Raw genomic sequence first — 26,853 nt, 5'->3', positions numbered from 1 at the left:
GTTCATTGTTAGTGTATAGGAAAGCCACAGATTTCTGTGTATTAATTTTGTATCCTGCAACTTCGCTGAATTCCGATATTAGTTCTAGTAGTTTTGGAGTAGATTCTTTAGGGTTTCTTATGTATAATATCATGTTATCTGCAAATAGTGACAGTTTGACTTATTCTTTACCAATCTGGATTCCTTGTATTTCTTTGTTTTGTCTGATTGCTGTGGCTCCAGTACTATGTTGAAAAACGGTAGGGAGAGTGGACATTCCTGTCTTGTTCCCGATCTCAGAGGAAAAGCTTCCAGCTTCTCTCTGTTCAATATGATGCTGGCTGTGGGTTTATCATATATGGCCTTATTATGTTGAGGTCCTTGCCCTGTATACCTGTTTTGCTGAGAATTTTTATCATGAATGGATGTTGAATTTTGTTGAATGCTTTTTCAGCATCTATGGAGATGATCATGTGGTTTTTGCCCTTCTTTTTGTTTATGTGGTGGATGATGTTGATGGATTTTCGAATGTTGTACCATCCTTGCATCCAAGATGGATCCCACTTGTTCATGGTGTATGATCCTCTTGATGTATTTTTGAATTCAGTTTGCTAATATTTTGTTGAGTATTTTTGCATCTACGTTCATCAGGGATATTGGTCTGTAATTTTCTTTTTTGGTGGGGTCTTTGCCTGGTTTTGGTATTAGGGTGATGCTGGCTTCATAGAATGAGTTTGGGAGTATTCCCTCCTCTTCTATTTTTTGGAAAACTTTAAGGAGAATGGGTATTATGTCTTCTCTGTATGTCTGATAAAATTCCGCGGTAAATCCATCTGATCCGGGGATTTTGCTCTTGGGTAGTTTTTGATTACCACTTCAATTTCATTGCTGGTAATTGGTCTGTTTAGATTTTCTGTTTGTTCCTTGGTCAGTCTTGGAAGGTTGTATTTTTCTAGGTAGTTGTCCATTTCTTCTAGGTTTTCCAGCTTGTTAGCATATAGGTTTTCATAGTATTCTCTAATAATTCTTTGTATTTCTGTGGGGTCCGTCATGATTTTTTCCTTTCTCATTTCTGATTCTGTTGATGTGTGTTGATTATCTTTTTCTCTTAATAAGTCTGGCTAGAGGCTTATCTATTTTGTTTGTTTTCTCCAAGAACCAGCCGTTGGTTTCATTGGTTTTTTTCTATTGTTTTGTTCTTCTCAATTTTATTTATTTCTTCTCTGATCTTTATTATGTCCCTCCTTCTGCTGACTTTAGGCCTCATTTGCTCTTCTTTTTCTAATTTCGATAATTGTGACTGTAGACTATTCATTTGGGATTTTTCTTCCTTCTTTAAATATGCCTGGATTGCTATATACTTTCCTCTTAAAACTGCTTTCGCTGCGTTCCACAGAAGTTGGGGCTTTGTGTTGTTGTTGTCATTTGTTTCCATATATTGCTTGATCTCTATTTTAATTTGGTCATTGATCCATTGATTATTTAGGAGCATGTTGTTAAGCCTCCATGTGTTTGTGAGCCTTTTTGCTTTCTTTGTACAGTTTGTTTCTAGTTTTATACCTTTGTGGTCTGAGAAGTTGGTTGGTAGAATTTCAGTCTTTTTGAATTCACTGAGGCTCTTTTTGTGGCCTAGTATGTGGTCTATTCTGGAGAATGTTTCATGTGCACTTGAGAAGAATGTGTATCCTGTTGGTTTTGGGTGTAGATTTCTATAGATGTCTATTAGGTCCATCTGTTCCAGTGTGTTGTTCAGTGCCTCTGTGTCCTTACTTATTTTCTCTCTGGTGGATCTGTCCTTTGGAGTGAATGGTGTGTTGAGGTCTCCTAAAATGAATGCATTGCATTCTATTTCCTCCTTTAATTCTGTTAGTATTTGTTTCACATATGTTGGTGCTCCTGTATTGGGTGCATAGATATTTATAATGGTTATATCCTCTTGTTGGACTGAACCCTTTATCATTATGTAATGTCCTTCTTTATCTCTTGTTACTTTCTTTGTTTTGAAGTCTATTTTGTCTGATACTAGTACTGCAGCACCTACTTTTTTCTCTTTGTTGTTTGCATGAATATCTGTTTCCATCCCTTGATTTTCAGTCTGTGCATGTCTTTGTGTTTGAGGTGAGTCTCTTCTAAGCAGCATATAGATGGGTCTTGCTTTTTTATCCATTCTATTACTCTTTATCTTTTGATTGGTGCATTCAGTCCATTTACATTTAGGGTAATTATTGAAACATATGTATTTATTGCCATTGCAGGCTTTAGATTCGTGGTTACCAAAGGTTCAAGGTTAGCTTCTTTACTATCTTACCATCTAACTTAGCTCGCTTATTGAGCTATTATAAACACAGTCTGATGATTCTTTATTTCTCTCCCTTCTTATTCCTCCTTCTCCATTTGTTAGGTATTTTGCTTTGAGCTCTTTTGTGTTTTCTTTGACTGCTTTTGTGGGTAGTTGATTTTACTTTTTGCCTTTAGTTAGTATTTGGTTGGTCTGCTTTCTTTGCTGTGATTTTATTTTCTCTGGTGACATCTGTTTAGCCTTAGGAGTGCTTCCCTCTAGAACAGTTCCTCTAGAATACCCTGTAGAGGTGGTTTGTGGAAAGCAGATTCCCTCAACTTTTGCTTGTCTTGGAATTGTTTAATCTCCCCTTCATATTTAAATGATAATCCTGCTGGATACAGTATTCTTGTTTCACAGCTCTTCTGTTTCATTGCATTAAATATATCATGCCATTCTCTTCTGGCCTGTAAGGTTGAGAAATCTGATGATAGCCTGATGGGTTTTCCTTTGTAGGTGACCTTTCTATTTTCTCTCTCTGGCTGCCTTTAATACTCTGTCCTTGTCCTTGATCTTTGCCATTTTAATTATTATGTGTCTTGGTGTTGTCCTCCGTGGGTCCCTTCTGTTGGGAGTTCTGTGTGCTTCCATGGTCTGAGCAACTATTTCCTCCCCCAGTTTGGGGGAGTTTTCAGCAATTATTTCTTCAAATATACTTTCTATCCCTTTTCCTCTTCTTCTTCTGGTACCCCTGTAATGCAAATATTGTTCCGTTTGTATTGGTCACACAGTTCTCTTAATATTGTTTCATGCTTGGAGATTCTTCTCTCTCTCTGCATCAGCTTCTCTGTGTTCCTGTTCTCTGATTTCTACTCCATTAACGGCCTCTTGCACCTCATCCATTCTGCTGTTAAGTCCTTCTAGAGATTGTTTTATTTCTGTATTCTCCCTCCCAACTTTATCCATTAGCTCTTGCATTTTTCTCTGCAGCTCCATCAGCATGGTTTATGACCTTTATTTTGAATTCTTTTTCAGGAAGATTGGTTAAATCTATCTCCCCAGGTTCCCTATCAGGGGATGTCTATGTAATTCTGGTCTGGATCAAATTCTTCTGTGTTTTCATGGCGATAGAGGTAGTCGTAGGCAGTTGGCACGTGTGTTAGCTGGGAGAACAAAGTCCCTTTCTGCTTGCTTGTTGTCTTCCTCTTCTGTGAGAATGGCGACCCCTAGTGGCTTGTGCTGGGCAGCTGTGCACTAACGGGGTCTCTGCATCTGGCCCTGGCAGCTGCCCTGGAGGCTCTGTGCGACCGCTGTGGGCACGGCTGGTCTCAGGCTGCTGCTCTGCTATGGTGGGGCCGCACCGGAGGGGAAACGGGTGGGATGATGTTTATTGCCTTGAGGGTCCTCAGAGCTGTGCCCATGGGGTTAGGGCGTCTGGAGTTCCCCAGCATTCCCAGCTGCTGGGCTGAGTGTGCCGGGATGCTTCTGTCCAGCTGTGAGCCTCCTGTCCCTTTAAGACTTTCAAAAAGCACTCACTTTTCTTTTGTTCCAGGGGCGCTGGCTGTGGGTACCCACTTGCAGGTTTTACTGTTCCATTTCCCTAATATCCAGCACACCATGCACTGTGTGTCTGTGCTCCCAGTGCAGATGACTAGGGCTGGGTATTTAGCAGTCCTGGGCTCCCACTCCATCCCCGCTCCAACTCCTCTCCTTCCACCAGGGAGCTGGAGTGCAGGGCGCACTCGGTTCCCGCCAGGCCGCAGCTTGTATCTTATCCCCTTCATGAGGTGCTGTGTTCTCGCAGGTGTAGATGTTGCCTGGGTATTGTACTGTATCTTCTGGTCTCTCTTCTAGGAATATTTGTATTTGTTGTATTTTCAAAAATATATATGGTTTTGGGAGGAGATTTCCTCTGCCCTACTCATGCCGCCATCTTGACTCCTCCCGGCATTTTGTTTTTATTAGGATAAATTTATTAGCTTAAAATGACATTTATTAGATTTCTCCCATATTGAACATATTGAATGTAAACATTTCAAGAGTTCAGAATTAGTAATCAGTTGATGATCTTTTGTTCTTTGTTTTTTTTTCACACACAAATACTGTGAGTTCTTTCTTAATTATTTTGAGGTTTGCTTTTTGAGTTTTACCAAAATGTCTGAGGCCTTGGAATGAGATGCATATTTGGACCTTTCCGTTGAAGAATGTGGTAGAAGGCTTCTAATTCAAAGTGGCACCTGACAGGCAGCCCTTAGGGTCATGCTGTTGACAAACATGCAATCTAGGCATGTCTTTTCTTCAGTATTGAAAATTCAAAATAATATCACTGCTAACTACTAGTAATGTAACCTATGAAAAAGACTCATCTGGAAGACTCAGAAAAATACCTCTGAAAATCAGTCAATGAAAAATCCAAAAGAAAGTTATAGGAAACTGTTGGAGTGAGTCCTGAGTCCTCCATAGAATACAAAAAGATATAGACTTTGTGAAACAGGAATAGTCATATGTAGACCAGACTGAGAAAGAAAGCAGTAGATGGCTTTCCATTGACTGATGTTTGATAAATATAGACTAAAGAATAAATACCTTCAGAATTAGAAGCAGAATATGTTTTCTAGAGCAGTAAAGAGGAAAAAAACAAATCTGCAAACAAAAGATAGAAAACAAGGGAAGGAATTTAAAAATAAAATAAAACATAAAGCATAGAGCAAAGTAAATAAAGCAAGACTAGTTAATTTTGTTATAAGTCACAGATATGAATGGGTTAAACTCCCTTGTTAAAGACAAAGGTTTTCTTTCACACTGGAACAACAATCCAAATCACAACCCAACTCTATTCTATTTAGTAACATGCTTACAGTGACCCTCAGATATTCAAAGTAGCTACAAACTATGCCCATCAAGGAAGTGAAAAGACAGTCCATAGAAAATATTTGCAAATCATGAATTTGATAAAGAACTTGGATCCAGAGTGTGACTCCTACAACTCAACAATAGAAAGACAGATAGCCCCATTTGAAAATGGCAGAGAATCTGAATAGATAATCCTCCAAAGAAGATACAGATATAACCAGCAAGCACATGGGCACTAATGATAATCATTAATCATTAGAGAAAGAAAAATCAAAACCACAATGAGATATACCGCTTCATACCTACTCGGATGGTTATAATTTAAAAATGGGCAGTAATAAGTGTTGGTAAGGATTTAGAGAAATCGGAACCCTCATACATTGCTCTTGGGAATGTAAAATGATTCAGATGCTTTGGAAAACAGTTTGGTGATTTCTCAAAATGTAAGTTACCATATGACCAAGCATTTCTACTCCCAGGTTTGCTCAAAAGAACTGAAAACAAAATGTATGCACACAATGTTCATAGCAGCATTATTCATAGTAGCCACAAAGTTTGTAAACAACCCAATGTCCATCAATTGATGAGTGGATAAAGTATGGTATTATCCATAATGAGAAATATTTTTCAGCAATAAAAAGGAATGAAGTACTGATAAATACTACAGTATGGATGGACCTAGAAAACATTGTGCTAAGTGAAAGAACCCAGTTACAAAATACTACATATATGATTCCATTTATGTGAAATGTCCAGAATAGGCAAATCTAGAGAGATAGAAAGTAGAGGTTGCCAGGTTGGAGAGGTGTAAAGGGGGAATGGAGAGTGACAGTCAGTGGGTATGGAGTTTCTTTTAGGGGGAATGAAAGTGTTCTAAAATGAGATTATGATACACTTGCAATAAACTTAAAAAGTTTAAATGCACACTTTAAATGGGTGAGCTGTATGGTATGGTAGGCTGAATAATGACCCCCAAAGATATTCAGGTCCAAGTCTCTGGAACCTTTGAATGTTACCTTCCATGGCAAAAAAGACTTTGTAGCCATGGTTAAATTCAGGATCTTGAGATTGGCCTGGATTATCCAGGTAGCCCCTAAATCTAATAAAGTGTCTTTTGTATGGGGAGACAAAGGGCAATTGCTACAAGAAGTAGGAGATGGGTTAGTGGAAGCAAGAGGTTGGGTTCAAGGAAGAGGTCAGGACCCAAGGAATTCAGGCCAGACAGCAGCTAGACAAGACAAGGAAATGGATTCTCCCCTGGACCCTGCAGAAGGACCAGCCCTGCCAACAGCCTTGACTTTAGCCCACTAAAACTAAGAAAATTAATTTCTATTGTCTTAAGCCACCAAGTTTGTGATAGTTTGTGGCAGCCATAGGAAACTAATATATAGTATATAAATTATATCTCAATAAAGCTGTTAAAAAATGTTAAAAGTAAAGTAACATGCAAAGGTATGATAGACAAATGCCTACAAAAGTAAATCAGGGGTTTCAGTATTAATATTTGAGAAAGCCAAATTCTCAAGACAAATTAGTATTGACTGAGAACCAGAGGTCATTTACTATTGATAAGCAGTATGAATTTATAATGAATCTGTTATGCCTCAAATAACATTAAAGCAAAGCATGTAGATCAAAAAGTTAGAAATGTAAGAAGAAAATAAAAGAAACCACAATTGTTGTTGGAGACTTTAATATTTCCTACTCAAATCAGATCAAGGAAGAAAAATATAAATAAGAATATAGAAATCTGAATAATAAAATAAGCATAGTTAATACAAATGATAGATACACTAGCTTTGATAACCTTATAAGGGGAGAATATAACATACTTGAAAAATTACATGAATGGATTATAAGAATTGACCATATGTTACTATTAGGTCCCCCCAAAATCTCAATGAATTGTAAAATGCAGAAGTTAGCCAGGCTATATTTTTGACCACATTACAGAAAACTTAAAACTTAATATCAAAAGATTAACAGGAAACAATTTGCAGCCACATGGAAATGTAAAATTACTTCTCAAGAAAAACTTAATTTGCAGACTGTTTAGAAACAATAACAACATAAAACAAGAGTTATTATCTGAACTGATATTTAAAGGAATATTCATTGTCTTAATTTTTTTACATACAAAAAAGATGGGAAAACAGGTAAATTTTCATCTAATTCAAAAAGCTGGAAAGGAAACAATCAAATAAGTCTAAGAAAAAATAGAGTAAGTAAATATGTAGAAAAAAAGTAATGAGTTTATAAAGAGATAAAGTAGAATTGTTACATTCAAGAAGTGTTACTAAGTCCAATGAAATAGGAAAACTTCTGCCATGATAACTGAGAAAAAGGGAGAGGGAAACAAATACAGTCTTTGAAATGAGATGAGAATAATAATTGCAGGAATAAATAGATCGAAAATTATAAGGAAATGCTTTGCATTACTTCTGTTCTTACAAATTAAAAACCTCCAGGATAGTTTTGTAAAAAAATAAACTAACCAAAACATATGCAAACCTCAGTAGAACAATAAACACATACAAAGTTGAAAAAGTAATTAAACTGTATCCCTCAAAGGAACATTATGCCATATTATTTTGGGTGACTTCTGTTAAACCTTAAAGATATAAAGTATTCCTTAATATGCATTGGTATACAGGGCAGTATTAAAGAATTAGAGTCCATTGTTTACCATAATCAGTTATGCAGTGTATTGTACATAATCTCTTACTAACAACAGTAAGATTTAGATTTTATAATAATGTCTAACATTTATTGAGTGCTTCTGTAGGTATAGTTATAAGCACTTTGCATGTGTTATTTAATTAAAAACTGATACTTTCCTTTTGTCCTCCTACCTGAAACCATCATTAATTTTCCTTTTTGCTCTTCTAGCTGGAGGCTGCTGAGAACTCTGGAAAAATTAAAATTCAGTAGGGCTCCTTTTTTTTGGAATACAGATTTCAGAGTCCAGACTTTCTGTAATTTTAGGAGTTGATTGAAAGAGGATTGAAAATTTTACTGGCCTTTTAACAGTAGTTGAAATTTTTCTTAAATTTTCCAGGGTTTTGTTTATTTCTTTATATTATGTTCTGCCCATGTTACCTCTTTGCCCACAATTGGAGTGTATAGTAAGTCACTACAAAAGAATTAAATGGCTCGCAACAAATTGGAAACTAAGTTCAAAATAATAACAGCAATTTATTGAGTGTTTATAATGTGCCTATTTTCTGCTAAGTACTATATATTTATGGTTTTTACTTAATCATCACAATAACCCTATGATGTACATGTATGTTATCTATGCTTTATAGATGTAGAAATTGAGAATTTGAGAGCTTAAGTATTTTGTCCAAGATCACAAAGTAGTGAACTAATGAGTAATATATAAATTCTTAATATATAAAGAGCTCTCAAAAACCAATAAAAATGTAAGAAGATGAGTAACAAAGATCCAAAGATATAGTTGAGTATGAATTAGCTATTAGATGATATTAAGAAATTATATTTTTGTAGGATCTGATAATTATATTATAGGAGGGCGCCCTTATTTTTCCAAGATGCATGCTGAAGTATTTAAAAGTGTTGCAGTGTCTAAAATACACTTTAAGTGCTTGGCCCAAAAACCACCGTGTGTGTGTGTGTGTGTGTGTGTGTACACAGATGGCAGATAAAGTAATTATGCCAAAACATTGACAATTATTGAATCTAGGTGGTAGAGACATTTCTTTTGCCACTCTTTTCACCTTTCTGTATATTTAAATTTTTTCATTCAAAAATGGGCAGAAGACCTGAATAGACATTTTTCCAAAGAAGACATACAGATGATCAACAACAGACACATGAAACAATATTCAGCATCACTAATCATCAGAAAAATGTAAATCAAAACCACAATCAGATTATCCCTTCACACTGTCAGAATGGCTAGTATCAAAGAAACAAGAAGTAACAAGTGTTGATGAAGATGTGGAGAAATGGGAACCCTTAGGCACTATTGACGGGAATGTAAATTCGTGCAGCCACTATAGAAAACAGTGGAATTTCCTCAAAAAAATTAAAAATAGAAATACCATATGATCCAGTAATATTCCACGTCTGGGAATTTGCCCAGAGAAAACAAAATAACTAATTCAAAAAGGTATGTACATGTGTCCGTATATTTATTGCAGCATTATTTACAATTGATATGAAAGCAACCTGAGTGCTCATCAATAGATGAATGGATAAAGAAGATGTGGTACATGTATGCAGTGGAATATCAGCCATAAAAAGGAATGAAATCTTGCCATTTGTGACAACATGGATGGACCCAGAAGATATTATACTAAGTGAAATAAGACAAAAACAAGTAACTGTATTATTTCACTTATATGTGGAATTTAAAAAAATAAAACAAATTATAAACAAAACAGACTCCTATAACATAAGGAATATAGTCAATAATATAAAAATAAAGAAAAATTACACTTTTTAAACATCCGACAAAAGAGAAAAAAGACAAATGAAAGGAGGAAATAAAAAATGTCTAACAAAATATTTCAAAGAAGTGGGAATTAAAACAAAGAACCATTTTACACGGCTCATATTGGCAGACATGAAAACATGTGTCACTTGCAGTGTTGGCATGTCAACCAGGCAATTTAAATTGCTGTAATTTTCTGGAGGACAGATTGGCAACTGGTATAAGAAGTACCCCAGGAAGCAACCTAAATGTCCATTAGTAGATGAATGTATAAAGAAGATGTGGTACAGATACACAATGGAATATTACTCTGCCATAAGAAAAAAACAGATCCTACCATTTGCAACAACATGGATGGACCTAGAGGGTATTATGCTCAGTGAAATAAGCCAGGCGGAGAAAGACAAGTACCAAATGATTTCACTCATATGTGGAGTATAAGAACAAAGGAAAACTGAAGGAACAAAATAGCAGCAGAATCACAGAACCCAAAAATGGACTAATAGTTACCAAAGGGAAAGGGACTGGGGAGGATGGGTGGGAAGGGAGGGAGAAGGGCGGGGAAAAAGAAAGGGGGCATTACGATTAGCATGTATAGTGGGGTGGGCACCGGGAGGGCTGTGCAACACAGAGAGGACAGGTAGTGATTTTACAGCATCTTACTATGCTGATGGACAGTGACTGTGAAGGGGTATTTGGGGGGGACTTGGTGAAGTGGGGAGCCTAGTAAACATAATGTTCTTCATCTAATTGTAGATTAATGATACCAAAATGAAAAATATATATATATAAAAAAAAGAAGTGCCCCAAATGTATATTTTTTAACCCAGCTTCCTTTTGAAATTTTTTCCTAAGGAAATAATTGATTAAATGTGCAAGGATATTAGTCACTATACTATTCATAGTAATATTTTTAAATTGAGAACCACCTAAAAGTTGAAAGATAAGGGGTTGGTTTGATGGCTCATCCATAGATGAGACTGCTGTACTGCCATTAAGCATGTGTCTTCCTATTAGCATTTTCAGATGTGACACTATATTAAGTGAAAAAAGCAAGTCAGAGAACCAACCATACATAGAATTTCATCCTACTTTAAAAGTAAATCTGCATTTTCTACATGTTTCTAGTATAGCTGAGTGCAGAGGATTGTCGTAACTAGCATTTGTTTAGCATAGCACAGTTGTACAATTTTAAGGTGTACATATTTATAGTAATTCTGGCATTAACCATAAGATGTAGGTATATTATTATTATTTTCATTTTAATCAGAGAGGTTGAGTGATTTGCCCAAGATGCCCCAACTTCTGAAAAGTAGAGCCAGGGTTCAAGCACCACAGAGATTTGTGTTCAAGGTGATAGAGTATTACATCTGCCATAGGTTTGTCCAGGGTGTTTACTACTAGGTTTCAAATTTGATCTCATTTTCTTGGTCCTTGCTCCTTCTTCTGAAGGGGAGCAAATAGAGCTGCCTTCCAGTTTGTCACAGGCCTGTGAAAGGTCTGCATGATTGTAACAAGCAAGCACTCACTGTAGCTACTACTAGCTTCTTTCTGGAGAGGGAAAGAGGCATTTTAAAGGACATTATTCTAGTGCTCATGAATGGCAAAGGTTATCCCTTCTCCTGGTCAGACCTTCAGAACCAAGAGAAAAGGCCATCAGAGCACCGTGGGGGCGAGTGAGTGAGCAAAAGATAGTAGGTGGTAAGAGACGAACTTCATCAATACATGCATATGCCTGTATGTAGTTTTTAAAGAAGAAAGAAAGGTTATTTCCACACATATTGAAGACACAACACAGAACAGTTATTATCAAAAATATACCCAAAAGATTGTGACTGAAAGAGAATAGGAAAAAGAAAAATCTCATGGATATCTTAATAGCTGCTGAAGTTCAGCAAAAGTAAACTTAAATCTTCTCCTCCCCTATCAAAAAATAATATATTGTCTGTTTCCAGTATCTCTCCCACTAATCAGTTATGCAAGGCAGAAACATAGAACCAGTGTTGGCACCTCCTTTTCTCCTTCACCCCATCCATTATTTTGTTCTCTGTTTATTCTCTAAATCTCTCTCACATTGGCCCACTTTCTCTTTTGCTATTGCCATGATCCTAGCCATCATCTCTGGGGTGTCCAGTTACCTTTTCAGTGGCAGGAGTCCTCTGCCTGACTCCTACTTGTCTCTAGCCTCATTATGCCCCACTCTCTGGCCTTCCTGTCCTCTCCAACTACAAAAGTCTTTGTTATTTGCTTGCACAAACTCTGCTTCATCCATTATGATCCCAATCCCATCACTGTGCCTGCCATTAGTAGTTGCTCAGTAATATTTGTTGAATGAAGAAAGCACCTTAAACATTTGGCAGCACTCAGAAATTCACAAATGTAGATTTGGTTTCTAAGTTCTAATCCTACACTGGATCAAATTGAGACCGTGAGAACTTAAAGATCTATGAAGTTATGTTGTGTCATCCTTTGTAGAACTTGTCCCAGTTTGTAATTACACATTTAGTTTTGTGACTGTAGTGTTTCTCCTCTCCGCTAGGTTGAAATATACACAAAATGGGACACTGTGACTGAAAAATTTGCTTGCCATTTTGTCCCCAGCCCTTCTTTAGTATAGTATGTAGCATGTGATAGATGAATAATAAATACTTAGTGGATGGATGGATGGATGAGCCACTAGGTTCAGAGATTACATAAGGCATGTCTATCTATAACATGAAATAGTAATGAAATAACTTAAAGCTAGGTAAACTCTCAGAAAGGGTCTTTAACTACGATGGAGATTGAGATTCCCTTACCCAGAAACTTTAAAGTTCTCTAAGTTGCTTGAAATTACTACCTGCAGATCTCATGTTCTCTGCAGTTTAAAACTTTTGTCTTTTTAACCCTCTGCTCTTTAAAACAAAGCAAGTTAAAAGACCTCCAGAGCAACTCCATTCAGTGTTCTGGACCTTTCAAGTATCATTTTTAGTGAGGGTGTGGCTCCCATAGTAAAACATAGTTATCAACATTTTGACAGGCTAATTCAGTCCTGCCCATGAATTAGTATTAACTAGAGTGGGCTTATGTAGCTACAAACTCCACGTCTGTGAAACTGTTTTTAAGGTCTGATTTTTTGAGTGGTTCTCCACATTGATTTTTCTGGTATGTGGCTCAGTGTCCTCATGTATAAACTAAGGATAATACCTACCTCACTGGGGAGCAGTAGAAATTAATTAAAGTTGATTGTCATCCCCTATATATCAAATGACAGAGAGCTGGCATGAAAATCATTGGCAAATGGTAGGTTTCAGAGTTTCTGCATGCTGACAGCATTCTCTCCATGGCTTACTGCCATATCACATACCCTTGTGAGCTTTGTAGGAATAGGCCTAGAAGTGTTTTCTTAAGGAACAAAGAGAGAATTTGCATCTCTTTTTTTCAGAAGAACCATGGGAGTTTCTGAAGGTAGAGCTCCTTCCTCAGAGTCAATAATGCATAGCATTTACATGAGAATGTACTAGATATGACTAACCAGTTCTGCAGGTACAGAAATTAGTCACAGTCACCTAGGCAAGAGGTGGCTCTGAGGTTATCACCATCCTTCTGCCTTTGTTTAATTCTATCTTCCTGTAGATAAGTTGACTCTGGAGCTGCTTATGATTTCTTGTTCTGTCATTAACTTATTTATATAAGTTTTTAAAAATGGCTTCAAGTTATACATGTGGAAGGGAATTTAAAAAGTAGTAAAGTAAGAGCCCTATTGCTTATCTATTTGTTTATTCAACAAATAGCTAACACTGTTAGATGTAAAGTATGAGATAAGGATTCCATCTAAGTCCTTTGAGGTTTCAGGGTTCAAGACTAGAGATCCAGGGGGCAGAGGGGAATACTAAAGATCTGGACTGAGGCAGGAGAGGAAAGAGGCTGACAGTGGGGCTAGAGAGAGAACAGGATGAAGCAACACAACGTGCTGGGCCATGGCCTGTGGCTGGCTTGGTGCCAGCTGTGCAGCACAGTCACAGTTCTGAGGGTAGCTCTGCACTGGGCAGCTCTTTGTCACACACCTCAGATAACAATGTATTTTTTAATTTCAGAGGAGCTCATAGGTAAAAAATAATTTTAAAAATCTTTTGTGAGACCTTCTGAAGATTCCTCTTCTATGCAGAAAAGCTTCAAGTATATAAGAGAATTATGGTATCTTTTCTGGCACTGTTTCTGCAACCTGACCGAAGGCCTATTGACCTTATGGTTGTAGTAGCCAATTCCTAAATCTTCAACAAGCACCTTCTGTGCCAAGAACTCTAATGGCCCCTGTAAACACCCTAAACATTCTCCATCTCTGGTAATTATAAGAATGTTAATGTATTATCTGTACCTGTCTGAATATACGAAATATTTCATAATACATGTTAAAATAAAAAACAAAAGACTCAGTTCCTGTGCTCAGTGATGTCATACACTGGTTGTGCACAGTGTATATAACAATATGAGTGACACATGATTATTTGAGTCTGTAGGAATTGAGAGGAATAAGAGAATTATGGTAAGAACTCTTGGGAGATTTTCTCAGTGGAAGTGGAAATTGAGTTGGGCCTTGAAAAGTGAATAATATTTGGATAAAAAGCAGAATTAAAGACCCAGAGATAGAGAAGAACTTGCTAGATGTGAAAGTTAATGAGGAGATGGGCCAGCTAAAGAGGGAGAAAGGTGAACACAGTTGTCCAGTAGGACTCTGTGGGCTGTACACTGGGAACTCAAGAGGGTGTCGTTCACATAGTCTGTAGGACTAGGCAGGCACACCTGTATCTAGTGGCCCTGTGGGAGGAGTTATGGAAAAGTAGAGAACGATTGGAAAGGTTGAAATGCTGGACTAAGAAGTTTGGACTTCATCCTGTAAGAAGTGGGAACTGTAGGAGTATTTTTGAGAAAAAAGATAAGTGACTATGAAGTAGCTGAACATACAGGCTTTGGAGCTAGATAAAAATGAGTTTGATTTCCATCTATATTCCTATATGATTTGGGGAAGTTACTTAAGTTTATTAAGCCTCAATTTTATTTTCTACAAAATGGGTATTACAATAGTATTTTCCTTGCAAAATTATGTAAGGATTAATTGAGACAATATTTACAGTGCCTGCCACATAGTAAATATTCAGTAAATGGTATTTGATCATAATTAGTCAGTGTTTTGGAAATTTAAATGGCAGTGGTATACAGGATGAATTGGGGGAAGAGAGATTGATAGACTACCTGGTTTTATTTTTAAGTGGTTTTATTTGTGAAACCAGTTAGTTGACAGTGACATATCGGTGTGAAGTGACAAATTAAGCTATGGTTTTTGGAATAGATGGTGCAAGTTGGAAAACAAACCAACCTGTGTTTTATGATGTCTGACACCATTAATTATAAGATGGATTATTTACATACCATGAAGAAAGAAAAAACTGACAGACACAATGCTTATCACTTAGAATTTTTATTTTATACTTATTAAAAGAACTCTTTCAGGATTACTTAGACTTTAATCATATTGTTTTTGTGTATACATAAAAATGAAAATATAAGTGAAATAGATTGATGTTCCTAAAACTTATTCATATCCAGAGTCCAACTCTTCTGAATTGCTTCTTGTGTGTCAAAGTCATCGTTGTCTGTGGTTTCATGTGATAATGTGCTCTGTGCCATCAAGAGCATGGCTGGTGCCTCATTTCTTTCAGAAGTGCTCTGCTGTTGTCTCAGACTTTTTTCTAAGTGGTGATAAGTTTGATGCCAGTGCTTCTTGATCTTACAGGAAGATCACTGGGGAAGTTATCAGACAACATCCAAGATCCACATTCCTATCTCAAATGACGCTCAATAGATTGTTGGTTAAAAAAGGCAAGCAGTTGTGGTCATGCCCCAGGGATAACAGCCATGTTCATGTATGTGCTGGCAGTGACAACCATACTGTAAATTGCTGGCTTACAGTAATTTTAAGAAGTGTCCCAATTTCAGAGGACTCATAAAGGTGAACAAATAGGCATCTCAGAATTGATAGATCAGATAGAATTGAAGTACTAGTGTTATAACTCTGGGAAAGTTACTTAACTTTACTTATATAACTTTAGAAATACTGTGGTCACACCTGAAGTTGTTTTGTTGTAATTACCATGAAGGATGTTCAACCAACATTTGTTTTTTTTTAAACTCAAGATATTTTGAAGGGATTATATAGTACTGATAGCAAATGCCTGGATATTCAGAATTTTACTGACTCATAAAAATGGCTGAAATGAGCTGGAACTAGCTAGTAATGTAATAGTAATAATCTAATGATTTCCTGTCTTTGAATGCCAGGTGTTTGTAGCACAGTGAAATTTATTTCTATACTATTATCATTCACTCTTACTCTGGCCTATATACCAATACAATGATTTAACCTGATACATGTAAAGTTCAAAGACCAGAGCCTAGGCTTATAAGAAACCTAGAAAGCAGAAAATATAAATCCTTAAAGTTGCCATGACAAGACCAGCTGTTTTTGTTATAGTAAGTATATTGGTAATAGTTTTTGAAACTTTCTTTTTTATGAGAAGCTAGGGTAAAACTGAATCTCTTGACTAATAATGATTCCACATGTTTCCACTGTTTTTCTTTCATCCCCTCCATTATTGACCTATCTGGAAGGTTCTGTAACTGCAAAAGTTGTACTGCTTGGCCCACAGTAATTTCTTCTTTCCCACATGCTTGAGGTAAGAGTATGGAATCTTCTTTTTTTAATCTTCTAAACAAGATACTTACAAGGAAGTGTATTCTTATTGAGAGTTCAGCCCACTTAGCAGACAACCCAGCACTCAAGCATTGTAATTTCTGGGCAAACCTAAATTTTTCTTCTCTTTTTTTCTAAGATGGCTTGAGCCATGAAAACAAGTTAATTTCCTATTTCATCTTATCACATTTCTATAACTCCATGGCTTCTTTGTTACTCCCAAAGGTGTCCTCATCCCCCTTGTGTATTCTTGTAAGTGAATGAATGCATTCTCGGTGGTTGTAGGATCCAGTTTCTGTCTGCCATTGCTGCTCATGATAGAAGAATGTGTGCATGTACAAATGTGCTGCTGTCAAGTTCTCTGTCTTTTGAGAGACCTTTCACTGGCAGTATAAGAAGTGGAGTCACAGAAACAATAACCCGGTCAGACCTGGGCTTGTCAGAGCTGCAGAAGCGTCATGGATTTGAAGTTCACCTCTGTCACCAGGAAGGAGGAAAACTTTGACCTGTGGGGCTCTCTTTGTCCCTGGGCCTTCCCGATAGTGGCACCTTTGACACCCAACTACAATGAACACCTCTTGTTTTATTTCTCTGATGCCTTTTAGTCCAGCCTCTTGTGCACTTGACTCTCCTGTTTGGTAGTCTGGCTTTAGAGAAGTATAGTGGCAGTTTTGAATAGATTGCTGAGAGTTTAGACACGTAAGTACTTGGTGATTTTGGAAATGATTTTGGTGATTAACTGCCATAGTTAGGTTTCATCAGATGGCCTGGGAAGTGCAGACTAATGACTGCCATTCCTTTTAGCTCTGGATCAGATGACAGGTCCAGCATTGACTGAGAACACGTGATTTTAACTGACAAGCAGTATTTCTGTAAAACTTTTTCCACTGGCCCCTTTCTACTTTTGTTACCTATAATTTCATCATCTTTTCATTTAATTCTGCACAGTGTGGTGTCTTTGAGGCCAGCGGGTATTTTTGTCTGCTAGTTGTAGAAATGTTTGTTCTTAGGGCACTGCAGTGGCTGAGGGAGGCCAGCCCCACCCACTCTCTAGTTGCCTGGCACCAACCCTCCCTGGTTGTTGGGCATCTTGTTTACTTCTGCCCTTAATTCCCTGCAGGTGCGTAAGTACAAGAGCATGATTCTGGAAGACCTGGAGTCTGCCCTGGCAGAACACGCCCCTGCGCCACAGGAGGTTAACTCAGAGCTGCCGCCTCTCACCATCGACGGAATTCCAGTCTCTGTGGACAAAATGACCCAGGTAAGGGGTGGGAAGTGAGGAGGAGACAGAGACAAGTTGGCACAGCTGTGGGCGGGACTTAGATCACTTTCCTTAGTTTTTTCCTTAGTTATACCACCGGAGTGGGATGCAGGCTGGAGTCTGACAGTGAGAGTTTGCAGCCTTGGAAAAGAAAGTGTGCCAGAAAGATGCTCTCCAACCAAGGGCATGGTTGTGGTCTCCTCCTTCGGGCAGTTTTTTCCTTTCACTTGGGCCCTTGTGTTAGATAAGGAAAATTCTAGCTTAGAGTTCGTTTAGACATGAGTCTGTTAGGACTTTCATGCATCACAATCAAGTGGAGCAAGTAAACTTTTTAGTCTTTGGGGCTGAGCCACTCCTCTTTCCATGTGAATTCTGAATACCATCACACTATTGCCAAGGAAGACTCCCCTCTCTACAGGATAGGAATGGAAGATTCGGAAGGACACTCTCCAGTCATTGCTTCCATCCTCTTCTTTGAGAAGGGAAGCAAAAATGTACTTAGCCTGATAAATAAGCATACCTCAGGAATTTTGCTGAGACTCTCCTTTAAAATTTTTCAGCTTTAAAAGTGATAGCCTCAGCAAGATCAAATGCCTTTTTTAGTTCATATTTTCTTATGTCTTTATTTAAATATACTTCCTGTTAAATCCAATTGTGAGGTTTTTTTCCTTTTCTTACTCAATCCTCCAGCAGCATTTAACCCAGTTTGTTGTCCTTCCTTCTTAAAACACTTTCTCCTCCCCATTTCTATGACTGTGCGCTCTCCTGAATATCCTCCTACACTGGGTGCCCCCAGTCACCTCTTCTGCTGGCTACTCTTCTTCTCACCCAGTCAGTCTTGGCGTGTCCCAGGCTCTTGTCTTCAGTTTCTCTCCAACTGATCTTACCCTGCCCTGTAGGTTTTTTCAGCCCTTCTACATGCTGTTTACACCCCAGCTTATACTATTCTCAGATCTCCAAACCTAACACACGCCCAAAACAGAACCTTTGATTTCTCCCACTCTCCACTCCAAACTTGTTTTTCCCGCAGTGTGCCCCCTGTTAGTTCGTGGCACCACCGTCCCTCTAGCTGCTCAAGTCCCAGCATAGGAGTAATCTTTGATTTCTCTCTTTTTCCCTCACTATCCTACCCATATCTAATCCATTGGAAAGTTATGTCAGTTTACCTTCGAAATGTATGCTGAATCTAACCATTCTTTGCAGTTCCCATCACCACTCTAGTTCAAGCCTTTATCAACTCTCACATAGACAGTTTCAACTGATAAATTCTGTTGATCACCTGACTGCCATTCTTGCTCTGCTGCAGTCCATGCCCCACAGAACCACCAGAGATTTTTTTAAAAACTTGTATCAGACAAAATTAATACACAGAAATCTGTTGCATTCCTATATACCTACAATGAACTAGCAGAAAGAGGAATCAGGAAAACAATTCCATTCACAATTGCATCAAAAAGAATAAAAAACCTACGAATAAACCTAACCAAGGAAGTGAAAGACCTATACTCTGAAAACTACAAGACACTCATGAGAGAAATTAAAGAAGGTACCAATAAATAGAAACACATCCTGTGCTCATGGATAGGAAGAATTAATATTGTCAAAATGGCCATCCTGCCTAAAACAATCTACACATTCAATGCAATCCCTATCAAAATACCAACAGCATTCTTCAACGAACTGAAACAAATAGTTCTAAAATTAATATGGAACCACAAAAGACCCCAAATAGCCAAAGCAATCCTGAGAAGGAAGAATAAAGCTGGGGGGATTACGCTTCTGACTTCAAGTTCTAAACAAAGCCACAGTAATCAAGACAATTTGATACTGACAGAAGAACAGACCCAGCGACCAATGGAACAGACTAGAGAGCCCAGATATAAACCCAAGCGTATATGGTCAGTTAATATACGATAAAGGAGCCATGGATATACAATGGGGAAATGACAGCCTCTTCAATAACTGGTGTTGGCAAAACTGGACAGCTACATGCAAGAGAATGAAACTGGATTACAGTCTAACCCCATACACAAAAGTAAACTCAAAATGGATCACAGACCTGAATGTAAGTCATGAACCAAAGAACTCTTAGAAGAAAACATAGGCAAAATTCTCTTGAATATAAACATGAGCAACTTTTTCCTGAACGCATCTCCTCAGGCAAGAGAAACAAAATAAAAAATGAACAAGTGGGACTACATCATGCTAAAAAGCTTCTGTATAGCAAAGGACACCATCGGCAGAACAAAAAGCCATCCTTTAGGACGGGAGAATATAGTTGCAAATGACTTATCCGACAAGGGGTTAACATCCAAAATATATAAAGAACTCACACACCTCAACACCCTAAAAGCAAATAACCCTATTAAAAAATGGGCAGAGGATATGAACAGATACGTCTCCAAAGAAGAAATTCATATGGCCAACAGGCACATGAAAAGATGCTCCACATCACTAATTATCAGGGAAATGCAAATTAAAACCACAATGAGATACCACCTCATACCAGTTAAAATGGGCAACATAGAAGAGACTAGGAAAAACAAATGCTGGCAAGGAAGTGGACAAAGGGAAACCCTCCTACACTGCTGGTGGGAATGTAAACTAGTTCAACCATTGTGGAAAGCAGTATGGAGGTTCCTCAAAAAATTAAAAATAGAAATACCATTTGACCTGGGAATTCCACTTAGGAATTTACCCTATGAATGCAGGATTCCAGTTTCAAAAAGACATATGCACCCCTATGTTTATCACAGCACTATTTACAATAGCCAAGAAATGGAAGCAACCTAAGTGTCCATCAGTAGATGAATGGATAAAGAAGTACATATACATAATGGAATATTATTCAGCCGTAATAAGAAAACAAATCCTACCATTTTGCAACAACATGGATGGAGCTAGAGGGTATTATGCTTGGTGAAATAAGCCAGGAGGAGAAACACAGGTACCAAATGATTTCACTCATCTGTGGATCGTAAGAACTGAAGAAGCAAAACAGCAGCAGATTCACAGAACCCAAGAATGGACTAACAGTTGCCAAAGGGATAGGGACTGGGGAAGATGGGTGAGAAAGGAGGGAGAAGAGGAATAAGGAGCATTATAATTAGCACACATAATGTGGAGGTGGGTGCATGGGGAAGGCAATTTGGCACAGAGAAGACAAGTAATGACTCTAGCATCTTACTGTTCTGATGGACAGTGACTGTAATGGCATATGTGGTGGGGACTTGATAATGGGGGGAATCTAGTAACCACAGTGTTGCTCATGTGATTATATATTAATGATACCAAAAAAAAAACTTGTATCAGGTCATATCACTCTCTTGTTTAAGCCCTATAATGGCTCTTCACTATTCCTAGGATCAAATTCAGACTCTTCCGTGGCTGCTGTGGCCCTGTATGATCTGGCTTCTTCTACCTTCATTTCTCTTTCTCCCCCTCAATCACTGTGCTCTAGCCCCACTGGCCTCTCTCCTTTTTGTCAAACACTCTAAGCTCATTCTTTCACTTTTGCTATTCCCTCAGCCCGAAACATCGTTCTCCCAGATCTTGCATGATTGACCTTGTCTTATTGAAAGTCTAGTTCAGCTGTCACCTCATAAGAAAACCTTTCTTAGTTACCTATCTAATAAAGTTTTCTCCTTGCCACCAACTCACTGCCTAACACATCCCCTATTTTATTGTCTTTGTGACACTTAATCACTACCTGAAATCATCTTATTTATTATATTTATACTTGTTTGTGGTCTGTCTCACCAGCTAGAATTTGAGAGCAGGGACTTAGTTTCTGTTCTTCACTGCTGTCCTCTTCACTGCTGTCCAGTGAAGCACTTAAGTAACTTCTGTATTCTAAGTAATACTTAATTGTTATCTGTTCAGTAAATGACCTAAGGGTCAAAGGGAAAAATGAACCCTTTGTGGTAGGTCACTGAGTTAGCAGGTCTGGAGAGTTGGTATTCACTTACGCAGACATCCTTGCTGCTACTCAGGAGGTGGCACTTTTCTTCTTACCCACTCTGACCCACCAGTTTGATCCAAAGTAATGCAACGTTTTGTAAATATAAAGCTAAACTGTGATCTTTTGATTGTTGGATTCATACATCTTTCTGTGGACACTTGAAGGATCTCTAAATGATGGTTCAAAAGGGAAAGCATTATCTGAACTTTTCTCCTGTCATTTCATAACTGTTGTTCTGTCCCTGTGGCCATTCTGACTGGTTAAAGAAAACATAAGGTGAGGTTTTTTTTTTACCTGATTGATGTGAAGAATCTACTCTGTATCTCAGATACAAAGTATATCTAAAGTTGGCTAAGCTTCTAAGAATACCATGTTAGGTAGACTCCTCTTGTGCAATGGACGTTTTTTCCATATTTGTCACATTTGATGTATGAAATTAAAATAATCTGAGGTTATGATTATATTAAATCATCATGGATACTGATAATTATGAAAATTGACTGATGGCCACAGAAGTCAGAACAAACCATTTAAATTGCCATGTTGAAGGTAAAGCCTTGGAAAGTTTTCCATTTCCAGGCGGCATGTGCTCCATAGAGCCTGGTGCTGTGGTAGATCCGAGGGAAGCAGATCCTCAAGTCCCCGCATCAGACTCAAGGTGCTTTGCTGGAGGTGTGCATTTTCTTTATTGTCACACCTTCTCTCCTCTCCCTTCTCACCACAGGTAATGACTAAAAAATAATACGTAACTCATTAAACAAAAACAAACGAATGATGAGGAAGAGTGAGCAGGATGATGAAAAACTAAGCTACCAACCAAGTGGGATTTCTGAGTATTTTGTTTTTCCTCATGCACTTTCTTCTTCATGTGAGCCTTTTTTTTTTTTTTTTCTTTTTGGCTAATTGATCCTTAAGCTTTTCACCATTAATGGTGGTAAAAGCAGGTTTTATTTCAACCACACCTCATTAGACAAGGGTAAGGGAATATAAGCACTTTCATACACTTAATAGGAATGTGCAATGGTACAGTTATTCCAAAGGGCAGGTTGGCAGTGCCATATCAAAATCTAAAATGTGCATGTCATGCCCTACAAGTAAGCAAAGATCTATGTTCATGGCCTTCTTTACAATAGGAAACTCCGGGAACAATGTGCTTGAGTAAATTACAGTAGTGGTGTTTAGAATTTACATAGAAAGAAGAGCAGCTTCGCCCAATAGAAGTTGACTCTTCAGTGAAATATTAGACCCTGTAAGTGATGATTAGCTCTCTATTGCAGTGTACTAATACCTGTGGTATAACAACTGGTTGTAAAATAGCATCTCTTATGTACTCTAATTTGAGGGGTTTAGGGCTTTGTTTTTTGTTTCTTTTGAGGGGATAGGATGTTCTTGTTGTTTTTCAACAGAATTGATCTTTTTGGTTTTAAACATGCATACAAAACTTGCCTCTGTGTGTGTGTGTGTGTGTGTGTGTGTGTAAAACTTCATAGAGAAGTACATTAAATATTAGCAGTGATTATCCATGTATGGTGGTATTGTGGATATTTTCATTTTCTTTGTCTAATAAGCATTAATTACTTTTATAACCATAGAAACACAAAAAGATATTTTCATATTTTATATTAAACTTGAATTTGTTTAAGGGCAGGTTTGATGATATTTCTACTTTGTTATGCCCCAAAATTAATTTTTCTGTATGTTTGATTAAAGATGTCAACAACTCTTTTTTCTCCTCTACAGCTACTATGTGTTGGAAGGCATATTACCAAGTTCTTCACAGGGGTATCTCATTTAAATCTTGCCCTCCAGAGTATATATATATATAATTCCTGTTTTATAGTCAAGGAAGAAGTCCTCAGATATGGTCTGTAGCCATAAAGGACAAAGTGTTGGACACTAATTCTAGAGTTCAGGCCATATGAGTAATTCATGACTTCCTTGAAGTGATGAAATTCCAGAATTATAAAAGTACACTGTAACAGAGATGGACTTGGGTTAACTAGACAGCTCTGTTAGTCATCCTCTCTGCAGTGAATGCTATGGAAATTATCAAGTATAATTCTTTTTACGATTATTATAATCCTGACTGAATCATCCAAAGAGAATAAATTATATTCAGTATTATTCTAATGGTGTGTGTTCCATTTTAATTCTTTACAAATTAGAAAGCTCACGTGGTTTATTAAAGTGGAAAATGTAGTTTCTAGTTACTATTCTACTACATAGAAGGCCTGGCTCTCAGTTTTATCTTCTGAAAATGAGAATAATACATCCCCTCCTACATTAGGGAGTCAGAGAAAAAAAAAATGAAGTATTATATGGAAAAGTGCTTTGAAAAACTAAGACATCACACAGAAGTATTCTTACTGATTATTAATACTAATTATATATGTTACAAAACAGGTGACAATATATTAAAAAATCAAGGCATAAAGAGAGGGAGCAATTTATGAAGCAAGTTAGTGACAAACAGGATAGAATTTAGGGTCGAGCCCACAGGGTCAGCGCTTTGTTCTTTCTTTTTTCTGTAAAACTGTATTGTGATCATCACTTAGGTTGAGTATTTCAGCTAAACTAAACATTGACTGTTTTAAAAGAATTTCTTGATTTGCTCTAACAACTATCAAAACTGTCTTATACACAAATTGAAATTACATATAGCAGAGTATTATAAGTTCTATGTGAACTGAATGCCCTGGTTCTTTTAGGAAACAACTCTGTAGTTTTGTTGTTTTTGTTTTTAGTAAAAATATAATTATGTATTAGTAAATAGAGTGTTTACCTGGAAAGCTTCTGTTTTTACTATTATAAATATATCTTGATCATGACAAAGTCTTTTTTGTGTGTGTGGTAAAAAACACATATTTTTAGTGATACAATAAAAACTTGAATTTCTAAGCACTGTAAGAATAGTGGTTAGAACCATCCCTTATCTGTCCTCCTTACATAGGAATTGAAGGAGGTTGAGCTAAAGCTTAGCAGAAGAAATAATTAATTTGGTGTGGGTTCTGGAGCCTCCGAATTCCTTTACAATGAAATAAGGAAGTCTTCTTTTTCGAGATTTTTGAAAGCCAGGTTAACAAAATTTTCTAGGATACTTCAGACCAGAAACCATAGGATGGGCTAAGTCATGCTTCGTCAACTTTGGCGTGCATCGGAATGACCTGAGTCTTGTTTCTGTATGTGCAGATTGTGAATCAGCAGGTCTGGAGTGGGATCTGAAGTTCTGCCTCCCAGCAGCTTGCTGATGATTCCCAGACTACTCTTTGGGTTTAGGAATTACATTGTCTCTTGAAGATTATATATACAATAATTATGATTTTGCATAGTGGAAAATCAGTTCTGCTCTTTATCACACTTGAGTCCTATAGGATTCTCTTGTTCTTTGGAGGTTGTAATTATAATTAAAGAAGAAATACTTAGGGAAAAACCAGTCTGGTATTATTAGTTTAAAATCCATTCCTTTTTCCCTTCTCCTTTCCCTCTCTCCCCTTGATCTTACTGTCCTTCCCTTACTCTCACCGGGCAGTCTTTGTTGCTTTAATATTCCCTGCGAGTGATGATGCAACAGGATAGTAATTCTTCACCAGTTTTCAGGGAAACCTGCAGAAACATCCACCACAGTGATTGCTTTATTAGGAAGAAATTATTCACAGGGCTTGATGTACTTTATTAGGAAACATTGGTTAGTTATCAGTTTAGGTTTTTTGAGTACTGCATTGTTTTGTTCTAAAAAAAAAGCACAGGTCTGGCCTTTTCTCCCCAAAGAACAGAAACATCATGCTAAGTGAAATAAGCCTAACACAAAGGACAAGTACCATGTGATCCCACTTCTGTGAGGTATCTAGCTTGGGCAAGTTCATAGAGATGGAAGTAGACTAGAGGTTGCCCAAGGCCAGGGAAGGTAAAACAGGGGAGTTAATTGTTTAATTTTACAGAGTTGCTGTTTGAGATGATGATGAATAAGTTCTGGAAATGATACTGGTGGTGATATAACACTGTGAATGTACTTAATGCCCCTGAAATTCATATGCTTATATGATAAACTTTGTGCTATATGTATTTTACCACAACTTAAAAAATTTATTTTGAAGAGGTAGGGCTGGAGAAAACGTATTTTAGTTAAGTGGTCCTCAAACTTGGCTGCACAGTAGAATCACTTGGGGAACTTAAATTCTTAGTGTCAGGCCACACTCCAGGTCAATCAAATCAGAATCTTTGGTGATGAGATCTCAGCATCTGTAGTGTTTAAACTCTCATGTGATTCCAATGTACAAACCAACTTTGAGAACCGCTTTTATGGATAACAGTTCCAAATGGCTTCTCTCTACTGTAGTGTCAGAATTTGTATGCAAAGTAGGTTTCTCTTACTGTCTACAGTTGTCAAAAAGTGCTTATGTATATGATACCCTTCCACATTTTGTAATATTAGGTAGGAAGGATGAGATTAAGAGAATATAAAGGAAATGGAAACATTGGATGTGTTCTTAAGTAGAACATAGCATATTTTAAATTGAGTAAAAGAATAAAGGTATATTCAAGGATGCTAACAGAAGGAAATAGGCATATAAATTCCATATTCAGGATACAACACTGGGGAAAATGTTTGCAAATTATATGACAAGAATTCATATCTGGAACAGATTAATATTTTGTTCAAATGAATAAGAAAAAAGTTAGAAAAATAAACAACACATTACAAGCAAATCACAAAAGGAAAAAGTAATCAGTAAACATATGAAAAGACTCTCAACCTCATTAGTAATGAAAATTAAAACAAACTATCTCCCCCATGTCCAGTGAGCTAAAATAAGAAAGCTTGGTAATAAAAAATGTGAGGGAAGGTATAAAAATAATGACTATTGTTCTGCACTGTTGGTGGGAGTGGGACTGGCCAAGTCTTTCTGGAGGACACTTTGGCAGTAACTATTAAAATGTTAGATGCACCAAATGTTGGGAGGAGCTGGAACAGCCGGACTCTCATACACTGCAAGTGGGAGTGTAAAATGGTGCAATAAATAAATAAATGAATGAATGAATGAATGAATGAATGAATGAATGAATGAATAAATAAATAAATAAAATGTTAGATGCTTATGCCCTTTAACCCACAGTTCCACTTTTCTGCTAGAAAAATACTCGTGTGTGTACACAAAGAAGCCTGTAGAAGCACTGTAAACAACCTACATATTTGTCAGTAGGAGAATGGTTAAATAAAGTGGAAAAATCTGTATCATGGATACCAGGAAACTGCTTTTAAAAAATGAGATCACTCTAGTTGTACTACCATGAGAAGATCTCTGATGAAATGTTGACTGGAAAAAGTGAGTTG

The 26,853-nt window shown here is 37.3% G+C and overlaps 1 protein-coding gene across 7 annotated transcripts in view; it reads left to right on the top strand.

The window, feature by feature from the left end:
* Positions 1-26,853, top strand: part of NRF1 (nuclear respiratory factor 1) — a 152,605-nt gene that overhangs the window by 75,254 nt on the left and 50,498 nt on the right. For all 7 annotated transcript variants that reach the window (XM_037019545.2, XM_037019547.2, XM_073238470.1 and 4 more), the window contains one exon: positions 17,420-17,560. In XM_037019545.2, the coding sequence (XP_036875440.1) occupies positions 17,420-17,560 (141 nt within the window). The remainder of the gene's footprint in view (positions 1-17,419; positions 17,561-26,853) is intronic.

The sequence above is a fragment of the Manis javanica genome, chromosome 6 (genome assembly GCF_040802235.1).
Source record: "Manis javanica isolate MJ-LG chromosome 6, MJ_LKY, whole genome shotgun sequence".
Classification (NCBI taxonomy): Eukaryota; Metazoa; Chordata; class Mammalia; order Pholidota; family Manidae; genus Manis; species Manis javanica.
This window is presented reverse-complemented; position numbering and strand designations above follow the sequence as displayed.